General features: G+C 27.2%; 1 protein-coding gene across 1 annotated transcript in view; it reads left to right on the top strand.

The window, feature by feature from the left end:
• The first annotated feature begins 51 nt into the window (after positions 1 to 51).
• Positions 52 to 17,891, top strand: part of LOC129968301 (beta-1,4-glucuronyltransferase 1-like) — a 339,197-nt gene continuing 321,357 nt past the window's right edge. Inside the window, exons 1-2 of the mRNA XM_056082157.1 lie at positions 52 to 197; positions 2,790 to 2,959. Of these exons, the coding sequence (XP_055938132.1) occupies positions 2,891 to 2,959 (69 nt within the window). The 5' untranslated portion in view covers positions 52 to 197; positions 2,790 to 2,890. The remainder of the gene's footprint in view (positions 198 to 2,789; positions 2,960 to 17,891) is intronic.

Genomic DNA, 17,891 nt, shown 5'->3' with positions numbered 1-17,891 from the left:
GCAGTTCTCTGAATCAGAGTGCGAAAATCGTCTGCTCCAAATGTTTGTTTTCATTGATGTCAAACTATGAATAAGGAGTGATGACGGATTTTACAATCTTATTTTAGAAGTATACTTTATATTCATATGATTTTTTAAAGTCTTTTTTTCATACTTTCATCAATATTTCTATTGCAATCCATTATTTGCAATGTTAGGTAAGTATTAGAGAAAAAACGAAATTTTTTCCAAAACGAATAACTAATTTTTTTTAAAAAAATATATATGTTTCCAAAAATGCATTCTTTACAATAATTCTAAAAAATTAGCTATTTTTTAAAATTAAAATATCCAATATTTGTATTAGTTTCTTCTCTTTTTTCTGAATAATGTAAGAAATATTTTACCGTAAACTTATTATATTATTGTTTATGATATAATATAAATACACTTGATTCTTTTCTGAGTACATTTTGGCATTTTACTTCAGATTTTCGGTTACATTTTATAAATTTTAACTATTTAAATTTAGTTTATATCCAGTTTATTTTTTATAACTTTCTTTTCATTTATTTAGTTATTATATTATGACAGAATACATTCGCAGTTCCTAATAAAAAAAAATCAAAATTATTTTTCATGTATATGAAAACAGAACTGGTTTTCCTTACAGAAATCAATTAATTATTCATAAATTTCATTTTAAATATGGATTTACAAGGCACGAAGGTAAAAATAAAATATTTTTGTGAAAAAAAATTCAAATTTTTGGCAACAGTTCATGCAAGAAGAATTTCTTTAATTTATTCTAATATCACATATAACGTGATAAGCAGAAAACACTTCATTATATTTGCAGCAAAAAATCTTTAATTATAGAGCCCACTTAAAAAATGTTGGAAATTCAAATCAGTTTGAAAAATAATATATCTATTAAAAGAGTATTCATTTATTTATCTATTAAAACATTATTTATTTATTTATTATACAATTATAAGCATGTTTGAGCTGAGTAGAAAAACATTGCATGCATCATTGAATTTAACTTGTCATTCAGAGCAGGGCTGAACTATCAGCGTTTCAGTACAAAAAATTTTTCGCCTTATTATTGTAAACAGAAACTTATCCGTAGAATTTTTTACTGATTGGAGATTTTTAAAAGTTACTGTGGCATATATAATTAAAAAAAAATCCTAATTATAAATATAAACTTTCAGCTGTATTTTAATATATAATTAAATATAACAAAATAAAATAGCACGTAGAAAAATAACAATATCAAACATGGATATTTAAATTCTTGAATATTTTAGTATAGTTCTATAATATTTGGATTTGTTGCATAACTTTTATGTATTCTTATCGATACTAATTTGTCTTTAGTTTGTTTTCAGGAATTAATATTCCACTATTTTCATATTATTTTTCTTGTCTTTTGATAAATTCAGAATAAATTTTTTTAATAGTTAGTTTTTAAATAAAAAATTGTTTAATTTTTATTACTAGATTAATATTTAGTTATTTTTATTCTTTTGATTTTTTTCCATATGAGTTATTTTGCAACACCCTAAATAAAAATTATCCCAGTGTTGATAATCACTGATTCTACTGTTAGATATTATTTTGACATAAGTCACAGAGAATTCTTGATAATATGCAGAAATTGGCATGAATACATTATCTATTAAAATAAAATGACTAATGTGTATGTACACACTTGAAACTTCGAAAATCGTTCAAAATATCGAATATTTTTTATTGCTTAATAATGTTCTCTGATTCTTTAGCTTTCAAACGATACCAAGATGTTGCCAATATTCCAAATATTTCTCGAGTTAAAAATATTTTTCTTGAGGTGCTTTCATTGAAAACTCTAGTTACGGTGTATTTAAAACTCATTTTATGAAGAATGATATTTTTCCACTATGTTGTTTCATTCAAACGATCATGACTCAACAAGAAATTAACCAAATACAGTTATTTATATATCAAAGTAATCTGTATGAAATAGCGGATGTTTTGTGGCTCCATCAAAGTTATATTTATAGAAATAAATTTTTAATAGCTGTTTAAAAGTGAAAATTACAGAAAAAATCTCGCTTTTTCTATTCATTGTAAATGAAAAAAATTGTAAAAAAAAAAAAAAGAAAACTATATATTTTTATAACTTGATTGAGGCAGACAACATGAAGACTAATATTAGGCATCATTTCCAACTAGAATTGTGTGTCTGTACAGAATAGAAGATATCATGTTTCAAAAAATAGGCTAATTATCTCATTAAATATTATTTAATTAGTTAATAATAAGTGTAATATGGTTTTTTCTCATTGAAATGAGTTTAAACATATATTAATAACCTACTGTGAAAAAACTGGATTTTTAAAGTTAAAATTTAAAAAAAAAATCTTCAAGTGTGTACATACACCTTAAGAGATTAGCAGATATTTGAAATGAAATATCTTTCGTTTTAATTAATATCAGTACTATATATATATATATATATATATATATATATATATATATATATATATATATATATATATATATATATATATATATATATATATATATATATATATATATATATATATATATATATATATTACGTGATATATATTATTATTATTTAAAAATAAATTTTCCTCGAATACATGTTTTTTCGAATGTATTAATATATTAAAAACTACATAGCTGTTTAACATACACTTTATGGCATTATTTAATGACTCGTATTATACTGTTATCTATAGAAACTGTCTTTAGCGCAACTATTAAAATTAATTTAATTTCTTTTTCCCCAAACATAGATTGCATATCATGCAACACTTTTCAAGCAACGACGGGAATATTTGGTCCAAACGAACGTTTATCTTGGTGTGATGAAGTATGACGTGAAAAGTGTTCCAAAATGACGAACATGACAGCTTTGTGGAGGAGGGTGGTGATACTCCTCGTTGTGGTGATCGCTATCCTTCAGGTAAATATCACAAAAATAGAATAGAATAGTAAAATTCATTATATTTTCCTTTTTCATGCTTTGGATTATTTATTAAGGCAGGAGATATTCAGACAGGTTTCAGCGAGATTCTACCATAGATAGAAAAACCAGATAAAAATCATCAATCCCTATACAAATTAAAAAAAAACACGAATTGATGTTCTTTAATTTATGGAAGAGTGGATATTACTGTCATTAAAATCATATTTTCCCCTTCAGAAATTTATATATTGCAAAAGTAATTGTATTCGAAAATTAGGACAATATTACCATTTTAGAGGGGCCTCTTGGATAAAAAGTAAGAATACAGCTTGAAAAATTTAGTATAATTTGTGCATTAATTATAATTTTAAACTTAATTTTTCTTTCTTTTTTAAAGTTATTTATAACTCTGTAATTATAACTCGTCCATATATTGTCATAGAATCGGAAGAATCGAGTTAAATGAAGAAAAGAATTTATTACTCCGTTGTAAACATGATATCTCCATTTGATGAAATCTAAAAGAAATACAAAAATAAAATTACAAACACATAAATTAAGATGGTCATAATAGAACTTGAATTCGAAGATTAACTGAATGTTTGTTGGTTGTTTTATGTTTAGAGAATGCTTTGATTTTATTTAAAAAGAAACTTTTTTAATAAGTATAAATAGGGATTTAAAGCATTATTTTATATTTTTGTGCAAGACGATAAAATAATTCACAGTTGTCTACAATAAATATTTCTTACTTCTCAATTTATTCCATTTCTTTTGTCTGTTTTGCCGTCTTTACACAGATTTGGCTCTAACAAATGGATTTGCCTAAGAAAATATGTGTGGGGTATCCAAAAAAGATAATCTCTACTGTAAAAGAAAAATCTATTGCTTTGTTTTTGAAGTAAGGATTATCTGTTATATAACACATTTGCGAGTTCTCAGAGTTCAGGCATATTTCTAACTAAGTCCCTTCCTTGTCCTTCAATCGAGAAATTTGATAAAGAGAATTTGCTTCGGTGTATTGTTGTTTTATTTCGCAAAAAAAAAAAAAATAGTTAAGTGGTTATATTTATAATCTCATTTAGAAAGATCGTAAAATTTCACTTTCAAGGGCATCACATATTTAATTCCGAAAATAAATCAATCAACGCGAAAAAATATCATAAACATGTTAAAAATAAATACTAAAAGAAATGAATAATACTTAAGTCGTTATGCAAAACGTTTAATAGTTTGAAAAAACTTACCAATTTTAAATATTAATATGATTTAATTATTAATCTTCAGTAAGAAGAACTAACTTTTAAACAGTGGTTTATTATTTGCATATCTTTTTTCAAATTCTTAGAAAACATAATTTTAGATTTATCTTTGCTTTAAAACTCTTTAAATGAAAATGAATGAAATAATTTTTTGAGGGGTAAATTACTTTGTTTAGAAAACTGTTTAGTCAATAAACGGTATTGCGAAGTTATAATCTTCGTAAAAATGTTTTTCAGCAAATGCTTTTATAAAATATTGTTAAATGTTTATAAACGCATTTGATGACCCCCCGGACACATTTTTCATTCTTTTATTAGTCATAAGACTTTTATTTATTTCACCTCAGCTATTGTCTTGTCGCAGGGAAGAAACATTGCGGTGTTTCACAACATCACAGATACTTGAATAATAGATAAATGAAAATTAAATGTGATTCAGCAGACTAAAAATATAAAAATAAGGAAAAAAGGTTTTTTGACATGCGCTTTTATTATTTTATTATGTATATAACTCTTCATGTCTCAAACATATGTGCGGTAAAAAGAATGTTAAAATCTGAAGAGCTGATAAATAAATTTTAAGTAAATTCGAATTTCAAATATGATTCTAATATATTTTCATTGATCTCGAATGTTTTAGAATTTTTCTCATAGGATATTCATTGAGGGTTTAATTTCTTCATTGCTTACTGTTTAGCGCCTAATGATTTTAGGTTGTCACTTGTAAAACCTTGAATTTTAATAAGAAAAATAACATTTTTTTAGTACACTAATAAATGCGTGCTTTAATAAACTTTATTATTATTATTACGTTCTATTTTTCAAACTTTAATTTATAATTCTTTGTTATAAACATTTTGAACTTAGTTGAAATGACATATGAAATCGAAATTTATCTGAAATGAATCGATTAACTCGTAAATAAAATCAGAAATATTAAGATTGCTCATTTTTATTAAGCAGCGAGAATCGAAGTCAAAATTATGGTATACGACTGATTCATATTATTATGATTATGAATATACCCTACATAAAATTTTCGAATTCCTGTGCATGAAAAAAATTTGTAAAAAGTCGAATGTATAATTCAAATTTAAAAATATGGAAGAAGCCAAATTAAATACATATAATCGTAAAAACAAAAAAAGTTCCATTCTTCATTGACTGTTTTTTAATTAACATTATCTTTTTTTTTTTCCTTTCTCTGTAAAGAATCCATTGGTAAAAAAGAATCCCCAAATAGTCCGAAATTTCATCCCACGTCTTCTAGAAAGGAAAAACATTTTTAGAATTGTATTTTCATGTAAATAACAGAAAAAGTAGAGAGCTAGATGTTAGATTAGGATTACATTAAATTTACTTTGTGGCTCTGACATTACATTTTACAGTTGCATCGGACTTTGGAAAAATTTTCACAACTGGAAAGATGTATAGATAATAAATGTATGTTATTTGTTTTCCTCGTTGTCAATATTTATACTCTCTTCCTCCTCCCCTTCTAAAAAAAAGAGAAAGAAGAGGGTAATATTTTAAAATTAAGTTTCGATTCAATTAATTAAATTCGATTAAATTCGACTTCAATTAAATATGAAAATAAAAAGCAAATGCTGAAAATTTAATTTTTTTTGTAATGTAAATTTATATTTAACTGAATGTTATATACTGTGAAGAAACAAATAAAACAAATTGCTGAACATTTAAATAGCGGAGGAATTATAAAAACCTTTTAAATAATCCAAATTTATTAAATATCCAAAAGTCCAATTTATTTTTCTTTATTAAAAAAATTACTTGAAAATAATTGCAGATTACATGGCGGTTGATGATTATGAGATGCAAATGACATGGAGTTAATTTTTTTTTTTAAATTCTGAAACTATTTTTTTGAGATGACAATATTCTTCGAAACCAAAGAAAAACATTAAAATTTCGATGAATTTTAAGAGAATTAAATTACAAATAAAACTATGATAAATCCTTTTATACTGAACGCTGCTAAATTTGTTAGCTCTAGATGTAACAGTCCTATAAAGTATTGTGAACTTTTTTTAAATCATATATCATGCTATTCCCTATTTATAGAAAGTATGCCAGCCTATAAACACTATTATATTAAAGCGAATTCATATTCATTGCGGATTTTTTGTCCATGCTTTATATAGCTTTTGAAATACACTATCAGTTTCTGAAATTGGTCCTTTAACTTATACGTGATTGTTAATTGCTCTGTCACATCAATCAACATCATTATCATGGAAAATCCATAAAACTCTAAAAAAAAAAAAAAAAGGAAGAGAGAGAGAGAGAGATAGAACAAAAAAAAAAAAAATATTCAAGTAAGCTCTTTAGCTATGATGATTTCTTTGTCATTGTTATTTTCTTGTTTACGAAATATATAAAGAAAAAGTATTATTATAGTCAAACGATTGAATCTCGAAATTTTCACTAATCTCTTGCTTCAGACTTCCTAGATTCCGAAAAGCCCACTTTTCGAACTATGCCCATTTATCTGTCTATAAACACAATAAGGCAACCGTTCTTTGAGCTATACAGAATAAAATTTCATGCCTTTCTACCAAGTATGTAGGTTTCTATCAAACATTGATTGAAATCTGTAATAAGAAGTCTATCTGTCTAGCTGTTTCATACTATTGAATACAATAACTGTAAAACTGTAAGATGGATAAAATTTAGTGCATAGTTTTGGCATCTAAAGTGTAGATCTCTAGCACATTTAAACTAAATCACCAAAGGATTTACCAAACTATATAAATATTTTCATGTATTATGGATCTGTAACATTGCTTCCCTACAAAAATAGTCTTGTAATAAGGAAGATAGTTTTACAGACATCCTAATGGATACTGAACGGATGCCATGGCATTGATTCCTTGTTTTTGCCATCAGCTATTTTTGGCAACAAAAATAAAGGTTCTAGAAAATGCATGAATTAATGCGATATCTCTGTTAGGAGAGATTGAGAGATTCTTCTAGATTTTTCTTTTTCTTTCTTTCTTTCTATTTTTGCAAATTCGTATAAAGCGAATGAAGGCAGTCGAGTGAATTCTGTTTGGAATAAATATTGTTTGCAAAGCTTGTTTCTCAGCTGTTGTCTCTGAGCTTTGTTGAACTGTGCTTTTATTTAATTTTCAATTTCCTGTCTACCTAGCATGTTGCTGATTTTTACAAGTATCTTTGCGAACTTTTCAGCTTTGTTAGATACTTGTGTTTTGTATATTCTAATATTTTGTATTATTGGAATAAAGCTCATTACCTGCCATCAAGACCCCCGAAAAGAGGATGAGATGCTTCCGATATGGTGGTTGGATCTCACCACCCTGGAGGGTACACAAAAAGATGGGGGATCTGGCTCCTCCCATCGATGACGGAACGCACTTCCTTCGGGAAAGGTTGTACCGTGGTCGGTGATGGCTCTTAGGACTCAACCACAGTTCCCGCCAATGTTGCTGTTGCGGCGGTCCGGTCATTCCGACCGCCGCAACAGCAACATTATCCGTGTGCCTTCGGGCGTGTCGGAAAGTGAATGATATGACTTACCTGCCATCAAACTTGAAAGAAAATTTTTGTAACACATGTTTATAAATGCGATCATTTAAAAACGTAACAACTTAAATAAATGAAATTTGTTAAGCGATCTTGTTTCCATAATTGCTCTTCTCTGTCGAATTTTGGTTTCATTTCGATAAAAATAAGACGCGCAAAATGCATTCTTAACTTTTTTTTTTACTTCAAAGCGTAAAACGTTCAAATGCTGGGTTTTGAAAACCAAGATTTGAGTACTCGTTTCGTTTCCATGATTTTTATCAAAGAACCAATTTTTGTGTTTGGGAGAGGCGAGGACGAAACCTTTATTAGAACGTATGTGAGGAATTTTAAAGGAGATCACTCCTACTGGTAAAATTATAAAATGGCGGAAAAGTTTTTTTTTTTTTTTTTTTTTTTTTTTTCGGAATGGAACTTTTGGAACTATTACCGAAATATAATAAAATAATAAATAAAAAACTCCCAAATCGATAAAGAAGGTCATTTTTGATATTCTTAGGTAATAATGAATGATAAATACCGCGAAAAATTGATTTCGTAACACAAAAGCACAATCGTTTTCAATCACATGATTTAAAGTATATCTTTGTGAAATATTTAAAAAAAATTGTAACGGAAAGCCATACAAATGAACTCTTTAAATTTAATATTGCAAAAAGGTTATACATTCTACAATAAACCGTGTTTTATTAGAAAATATTCTTCAATAATAAGTAATCATAATCCTACAAATAGCGCATAAAATTCAAGCATGCTGTTAAATTCTTCGGGAACTATGAACTATCTGTTTTATTTTAATAATTGATATAAATCTTTTAGACATGGAGAAATTTTGGAAAAACCGCAAAAGAAACTGTCACCATATAAACAAAAATTAAATTTGTTTCATAATGTTACAATCTGGTTACTCTGCAATATTGACCTAAATTTTCCTTCCGCCGTGCATATCTACTTTGTATGTTCTATTTTGTGTTTCTTGCATTTATTGTTAAGCGCATCTTTTTAACATTGTTTTGTTTTATTGAAAAATTTTGTTTTATTGAAAAATTGAGATATTTTTTGAGAGAACAATATTTTACCGAAGATTGTGCTTAATACTGAAATAATGTCCTGGTCTTCCGAACCATTTCTTAATATACGAATATCAAAGAAAAAATGGTTTCCTTCTTAAATAAGACATGTTCTAGAATAAATATTTAAGGCAACACCAAAAATACAGCACAACAGCACAATTACATTTATTTTACACTTACTATTATTACTATTATTTTACATTTAAATAAAAATTGTTTGCTTTGTGGTGGTAACATCATAAGCCAGATAACAACTGCCGGAGAAGAGTGTACACTTTTGTCTAGTGGCTTTGTTACTCGGCTATGAACCCTAAGGTTGCGAGTTCGAATCACAAACTGCGCAGCTTCACAACAAAAAACACTTTAAATTGTTTGGAAAAGGTAAGTGAAGAATTTCTTGGGAAACTGTAAACTAACAACATTAAGAATAAGAAAAACAAAAGCAAATGAACAATTAAGATTCCATTATCTAAACCAAAACATCATTGACGATGATTTTTAGGCCAGATTCATCTGTCTTAATATTATTTAAAATTTATTAATTATGGAAAAACGAACGTGTGCATAGAAAAATATATCATACCGTCACATCAAGAGTGTATAAAATAATGAAAGTTATTGCTCTAAAATTTATTTAACAATTTTTTTGAGAAAATATTAATAAGTTTATCGATTAATTTGCTATTAGTGAAAATCTAATTTTTATGAATTTTAAAGTGTCACGAAATTTCTTTGATACCTTCCAAGCGTTTGAGGAGAAGTGCTGAATTTTCAATTAATTTTTGATTAAAAATATAATTAAAATTATAAAAAAACCCTGTTTCATATTGAAAGCTTATATTTAAGAAATAGCTAAAAGGCAGTTTTGGTAGATCTCTGTTCAACGATTTGCCTTCTAAAGCATTTCGCACGATTCTTTAACATCAATCATATATGCCCTTCCATAAACCTACTGTCAGTTGATTTCGCTTCACCCATTTATTTCCAACTTAATAAACATCGGATGAATATTGTAATGTATTTAGAATAAGAGATGGCAATTATTACAGAAAATCCTAGAGGGTTTGAATTTAAAGAGAAAGAAAAGTGTCATTTTCTAGATGCGATGTCTTTGCGAATAAAAATGATTTATGTATTCCTATAAATCTCATAAATTGATGGAAGTTTGCTTAAAATATTTATTTAAAGAAAATAAAGTAAAATAATATTGTCAAATCAAACGGATATGTTCATTTCTAGTAAAAGTTATTTTGAAGGTAAAACTAGCATATAAATCGTTTGCGTCTAATAAATTAATTTTTTGCAACTGGCAATACATATAAAATCTAGAATCGCTTCAATTTAGATAACATCATAGTCTTATAATAAGAGTCAGTGTATCTATTATCTAATTTCACATTTTTAAACTCTGTGCTTTGGCATAATAATAAAAATAATAAAAAAGATCCAAATGCAAGATGAGCAATTTCAGAATGAAATTAGGGCTGTACATTTGGGTGTTTTATAAGAAATATTTTTCATATAAAATGTCTATCTATAATGTATATCTACTGCTTATTTTTTCTTTTATAACAACAATTCAATTTATTCCATTAGAATTATAAAAGTGTCGAAACACTTAACATATATTTGTTTTATTCATTGTTCGATTGGTATTGTTTTTATTTTAACCCATTGTACTTTTTTTTTTATTTCAGTCCTTTATAGAATCATTGTAAAATTGGCTAATTTAATAAAATTTATCAAATAAAATATTTATTGGTATTCTAATAGATTTTATAAGTTTAAAATTTGAAATAGAAAAAAATCTATGTTCCACACAGAAAAATTAAATTACAATTACTTATTTATCGAGATTCAGTTAAAATTTCAATTTAAAAGTCAAAATAAATATTAATTCTTAACACTCCAAAATAACTGAAGTGTGAAAAGCAGAATATGATTTAAAAGTTTGCAGCCAATTGATGTTTGACTTACATTTTACTAAAAGCATTTAGGAAAGATACCGTTTTAAGAAAAAAAAAATATCATTTTTATAACAATTAAAAGAAAAAAAATTAGATTAAGAGAAAATTACTTCCGTTAATAATTATTATTATAAAAGCATTAAGATTTCAACTTTTCATTTTTAATAACGTTCTTAATGAGTTATTTTCAATTAATGTTTTGAAATAATGGTTGTATATAATTCTAGATTTTTTATTCTGTAATTCCAAAACATTTTAATTGTACTGTTTGATGTCAAATCTCGTCTGTTTTGTTTGAACTCAATTTTAAACAAATATTTTTATTACTTATACGAATGAAAAAGTACGAAAAATAACTAATCCTTAAATGCAAAATAAAAATATCCATTAGCAGTTTTGCAGAATAAAAATATATTTGCACATAAATCAAAATGCATTAAAATTTTACAGAAATACATCTAGTTTGTTTTAGTTTAAAAACTTGTTTTGACTATAAAGAGCTTTTAAAGATGAAAATATTTAACAATTATAAAAAGCGAAGAAAAGAAGTAAAAGTAAGGTAAGTTTTAAAGAAGTAAAAATTAAAAAATAGCGATTGCACAAAGAGATTAGATTTGATAAAAAAAAGTTAGTAATAATAAATTTATTTATCTAATTATTAATATTTGATAGAATAATACATTTATTTTATCTTATTTATATAAATTTTCTGAAATTGGCGATGACGTTCTCAAGGATGGGAAAGGACACATGAAATAAATGCGTCTAGAAATTTTTGCCCGAAACTTCTTATAAATATGAGACAGAAGTGTCTCATATTTTTAAGAAATGCCATTTCATTAAAAATAGCAGCATTTGCTTTTATTTAATATATCTGGTCTTCTAATTAATATTGATTAATTTTTAAACATTAGTTAATTCTTTCTTAATTTAATTAATTTTGAAATTTATTCAGTTTGTGTAGCTTTAAAAAATTTCTATCTGTAGGGTATAAAAATTTTTAAAACCAAAAGTGAGATAAAATGTATTTTCAAAACGAAATTTGCTAAAAAGAGTTTGAGGAATTAGTTCTGAGAAATAATCCTGAAATTTCTCTCTTTTGAATATGATATTACTTATTTTTGAAAGTGAAATAGTTTATCATATTGAAAATATTAATATTTAATATTTTACGACGAAAATAATAAATGGAGGATGTTTCAGTTTTCCTTTTTTGCAGCATAATTTTGTGATTTTTTTTGTTATTAAAACCTTTTACCGACAATATCACATCGATAATATGCTATAATAAAAACGTTAATTACAAGTAGACGAACAATTCAAGAGAAGAAACGGTGGAATTGATATTCTCTATGAACAGAAAGCGGGTATGATTCTCATAAAATATCAGAAATGGGAATGGACATTCTCTAGTTAGTTACCACAGAAATAATGGGAAAAATCGAATGATCTAGGTAATTAGCATAGCATAGCAATAATGTGAATGAACCGAATGATATACACAGTCAGCATAGCAATAGTGTGAATGAACCAAATGATCCAGAACAGCATAGCAATAATGCGAGAATACCGAATGATCTAGGTAATTAGCATAGTATAGCAATAATGTGAGTGATTCGAATGATATAGAGAGTTAGCATATCAATAATGCGAATAAACCGAATGATGTAGAGAGTTAGCATAGCAATAATGCGAATGAACTGAATGATCTAAATAATTACCACAGAATAGCAATAATGCGAATGAACCGAATGATCTAAGTAATTAACATAGCATTGCAATAATGCGAATGAACCAAATGATCCAGATAGTTAGCATAGCAATAATGCGAATGGACCGAATGATGTAGATAGTTAGCATAGTAATAATGCAAAGACACTAAATGATCTAGATAGAATAACAATAATACGAAGAAACCCAGTGATTAAGATAGTTAGTATTATGATAACCCGAATGAACTGAATGATCTAGATAATTACCACAGCTTAGCAATAATGCAAAATAACCGAATCTTTGCTTTAGTTTCATTTAACAGAGTGCAGTGATTTATAATTCCTAAATATATCTTATATACTCCTTATATGTTCCTCAGGAGCATTGACATTTCTGGATGAGAAATTGTGTGATAAATAAAGAGTTCCTCGCTTCTCTTGAGGGTACAGAAATGATGATGATTAATGGAATTATCGTTGATGTACGATCGTACTGAGGAGTCGACAAAGGTGCCGTTGTTAATTGGGGCTGTTATGCGACTATCTTATAGATTAAAATTACTTTCCTAATTCCCGAGTTATGCAATTTATCCCGGATGTGTAGGCACGTCGGAACAGATATATGAAATTTAATACTTTGTGATTATAATAACTTTTCAGTATATTCTGTTTGTGTTTTATAATGTTGTTATCGAATGAACTAAATTTATTTCAAAAATATTATTTTTCATAATTATTCGTTTAGTATATTAAAAAACTGCTAAATAGTGATTTAAGTATAAATGTTTAAGAATAGTATTATATAGGTGCATAGATATTATAGGTAATCTCTTTTCAAAAGATACCGTCAAGAAAAAAAGGTTCAACATCGAATCGCATGATGCCTTTGAAGTATGAGAATATAATAGTTATAGCTATATAATAAATGAGAATAGATACAGCGATTAAAAAATTCCAACCTTTTAAAGCGTTTTCCAAATGTAACTAAATCATATCATTTTCAGTAGGTACAAAAAGCGAAGATATAATGTGATTAATCTGTCAGAACCAGTCATATTCATTTGAAATGCGTACAGTATATGTATATAGTTCGTGATTGCAATTATTTAAAGCTTCCTTTAGCAGAAAAGGCCGTTGGGAGTTCCACTATGAAAAAACGTAGACTCGCAAGAACCTGGAGTCAGATTATTTGTCGGAACATCATATTCTGATGCATTCGCAAACAATTATTTTTCTTGTTTTGCACCATTGTGACATTTTTTCTCAGAAAAGAATCTGCTACGGGGTAATGATTGATTCCAAAGTTTAAAAGTAATGAACAATTAGTGAAAAGAGGTACTAATGGATGTGGCAAAAGTAGGTTTCTGTACTTATTTCAAAGAAAACAACAAAGAGATACGATTTATATTTATCCATCCATATATACTAATAACAAAGTTGAATATCTGCTAGTAGTATTGATGGATTTACAGATCAGACCATTTAATCTATAGTACTAAATTTGGAACGTATTGGAGGTTGCAAATGTGCACCTTAGAGCAATTTTTTTTTAAAAAAATTAATTAAGTAAGAATTAAGCCGAATTTTGGAGTTTTACTACGATAACTTCCAAAAATTTTATTGCTGGAAATTTAATTTTACATCGTTTAAAAATTCAAAAAAGAATGTCTTTTTAATAATACCAATTTAATAACTATGCGAATTTCTTCTGAATATTGGCATTTAAAAAAAAATTTTTTTTTTGGTTAATTTTTAACAATATATTTGCGGAATATATAAGTGGCCCAGAAATCAAACCGTTTTCGATGTTTTATCAAATAATTGCTTGAACTTTTTCCATTTTTGGAAGCTAAACAAAACGAAATCTGTTTATTTGCTGTGTAGTTTACAACACAAATAAAAAGAGGAAGTTAAAATATCACGAAATCTAAAAGATAGATGAACCCTACATTTACATTTTCAATAGCATTATGATATTATGGAATTATCTTCATTAGAAAGATTCCTTATCCGATGAACATAGCTGAGACAGTTAAAATAACACGGTTTTAATGTCAGAGAGTTTGGCGGAATCATGAATTTGCAGTTATAAAGAAATTATCTGATATTGAATATAATCAATACTTCCAATGACTAGTATGAAATAAAATAAGTTACGGAACTTTTTGAACCTAAGCATATAACATCAGTCATTTCTTTCCTATCGATAAATACTGAATAAACAATCCTTGATTTTCTCTCAGAAAAATATAAAATCGAATATAAAAGATTTTAGACAGAAATAATAATTAAAAAAAAAATTCTCGATTTTGAGCAATTTTTGAAATATGCAAGTTATATCTCTTTTATTTTTATAAAGGTACTGTAATTATCTAAACAAATTTCTTTCTTTCTCATAACTCATATAGATGTTAAAAATAATATGCTTTTGCAAATGGGTGAACTCATCTATTAATCCTATTTCCCCATTAATGAACTTTTTTCAGAAGTGAAAGAGTAATATATTATCATCGCCAATAAAAATTTGGCGTTGAAGGATATATTTTCAAATAATGAGAATACGTTATTAAAAGAATATTTTTTTTCGATAAACGAAAGAATTCTGCAGGATCTTTAGTTTAAAATATAAAATTTGTAAATCCAGCGCATTCTATATATTTGATAATTCAAAATTGTGCATTTGTGCTTACGCAAGCTCTTTTCTTTGAATCTTCGCATTATTCGAACTTCCACTCTATCAGCATGTTTTTGTCCCGTCCTCAGCAGAATTTTTTTTCGCTTTAGAAATTTAAAAAAACAAAACACCTTTATTTCACAAGTTTATTAGTGGGAATCAGTTTGTTTCAGGTGGTCTGATAATGTATGCACTTTTTGGAACGACTTTGATTTTAAAATGAAAGAAAGATAATGAGATAAGCATTCTTCGTACATTTTTGGCAGTATATTAATTATGTTAAAGCAAAAAAATCGTCTGCAATAGATAAATTTATTCTCTTCCATATATCAAAAGAAATATGTTTTGTTTGCTAGACGTTTGCATGCAACCATCAAATTTTGTTATCAGAAATGTATTCGTATGAGTTGTATTAAAGAATGAGAAATATTTAGAAGATGCTTTTCTTTTGGAATTCCATGATATGAAGCTATTTAGATCCCAGATATTCTCTAAAGCATACAGCAATGAAAAAAAAAATTACAATTGGTTCGACCAGATTATTTACTTTTCAAATATTATGAGCTGTTAATATTAATGCGGTATGCATATTTTAAAAATAATTTACTTTGTTATTTGATGACAGAAAAAATGAATTCACATAACAAATTATAACACATGCAATTTAAAATGTATATGTACTATGAGATAAAAGAGGAAGGGAAAATCCTACATCGGAATGAATGTTCAAAGAAAGTATATTTTTTAATCTTAATTTTAATATTGACAAAAGGTCACAATTGAATATTTTGTTTGATGAGCTTGAATTTCATTATAACAATACAAATTGTGTATTACATTTAAAAACTTTATTAAAAATAAAGGTAACCTTATATAGAGAAAATATCGATATCATTAAAAAGGTACTTTATCTGTGATATGGTAATCAATTTCCATAGGTAAGTCATAGAAGTTACGCATCTGGAAACGTCTAAGCATATTTCCACGCTTGATTAAACTTTTTTGGTGCCTATTTTTTAACTCTTTTTTTTCTAATGAAAAAGTTTTTTTTGTGAGTCCTATCCAGAACACTTCTAATAATATTTGAAACTTCATGTTGTGTGTGTGTTGTGACTTATGGCACTTTACAAGCCCACTGACAGTTGAGTCCTATCCAGAACACTTCTAATAATATTTTGATACTTCATGTTATGTGTGTGTTGTGACTTATGGCACTTTACAAATCCGGTGACAGTTATCTGTCAGAGATTTAAGCCGAGTGAGCGTCTCTTGTTTTTTCACTAGTGCCAACTAGGGCCAAGAGTACGACTTAGCTACTTCATGCGTCACATTCACTTGCACAACCACTTTTCATAGGGGGGCACATTTACACACCTCACAGATAGAACACAAAAGAAGAACAACCATGCCCGAACCGGGACGCCCAGATCACGGGGAAGACGCGCTACCCCTATGGCAGGATGCGGCCAGAAGCTTCGTTAATTAGAGAAGTGTTTAAGTGGAGCTATAAAAAAGTTCAATGAAGCAGTTCGTATAGTGATTTGTTTACATTTAATAATTGCCGTTCGACAATTTATAATAAGAGCGATTTATATAAATATATTTCGACAAAATTTTAATACATTGAAATGGAGGGTATAAATTATAGTGAATTCCTGATAATTTGAACTTAGAGACACAAAGAATGCTAGCTGTTATTTAAAAATACTGGGATTCATTGGGAGGCCATCGGATTCGGAATTCGAAATTATATTCAGATTGTATGGACAGCACGTAAACCAAAATATCATACTCTCCGAACTTTTATATCACACTTTCCATTCTCCCATTTTACAGGAAAACAGCTCAGGTCATGTTCGATTTGTGAATATGTGTGATAAACAGGCCAGTACTAGAATCCATTTCGATTTTGTCTTCATCAAAATTCTGCTGACATCAGCAATTGTACGGCTATTTCTAAATAATATTATAAATATCCTGATAATCATTAACATTGCAAAAAATATTACACATGTTAAAAAGATCTTTTAGAATAAATTCACGCGGTCAAAACATCAAAATGTTATTTCATTCTTAAACACATAGTAATAATACACGAGCATTTTCTTATTCCAAAAATGCAGCATGAAAAATACTTTAACTTCTGTGCTCTCATTTAAATAAAAATCGTTTGCAGCAAAGCTAATAAATTTGACAGCTCTAAGAAAACAGCTGCCAGCCCACTTCTCTTCTCTCCGCCAATTTATTCGTAATTTAATAAATATTGGAATAGCATTTTAATATATTAGAACCGAGGGATGGCAGATGTTGCAGGGATCCTCGATAATTTGAACTTAAGGAGAAGCGAAGAATTGCCGGTTTGCCACTTTGAGAAATTCTTTCTTTAGAAGAGAGGATAAATGAATATAAACATATTCTATTATACATAAAATTCATGTTCAGGGTGAATAAACAGTAAAAATAATTAGGGGAATTTTAAGTACTTGTGTGAATTGAAAAAGATGAATTACATAACTTGTTATTAATTATTATTAAAAATGGAATGTATTCTCAAATCTTTTGGGATTTATTCGATAAGTCAATGTTTATATATTCGTAAATTCTAAGAATTTTTAATTGTTTATTTATTTGTTTATTTATTTTTTCATTTGGCAACACAAATGGAATTAACAATTTT

Source organism: Argiope bruennichi, chromosome 1 (assembly GCF_947563725.1).
Source record: "Argiope bruennichi chromosome 1, qqArgBrue1.1, whole genome shotgun sequence".
In the NCBI taxonomy this organism is placed as follows: Eukaryota; Metazoa; Arthropoda; class Arachnida; order Araneae; family Araneidae; genus Argiope; species Argiope bruennichi.
This window is presented reverse-complemented; position numbering and strand designations above follow the sequence as displayed.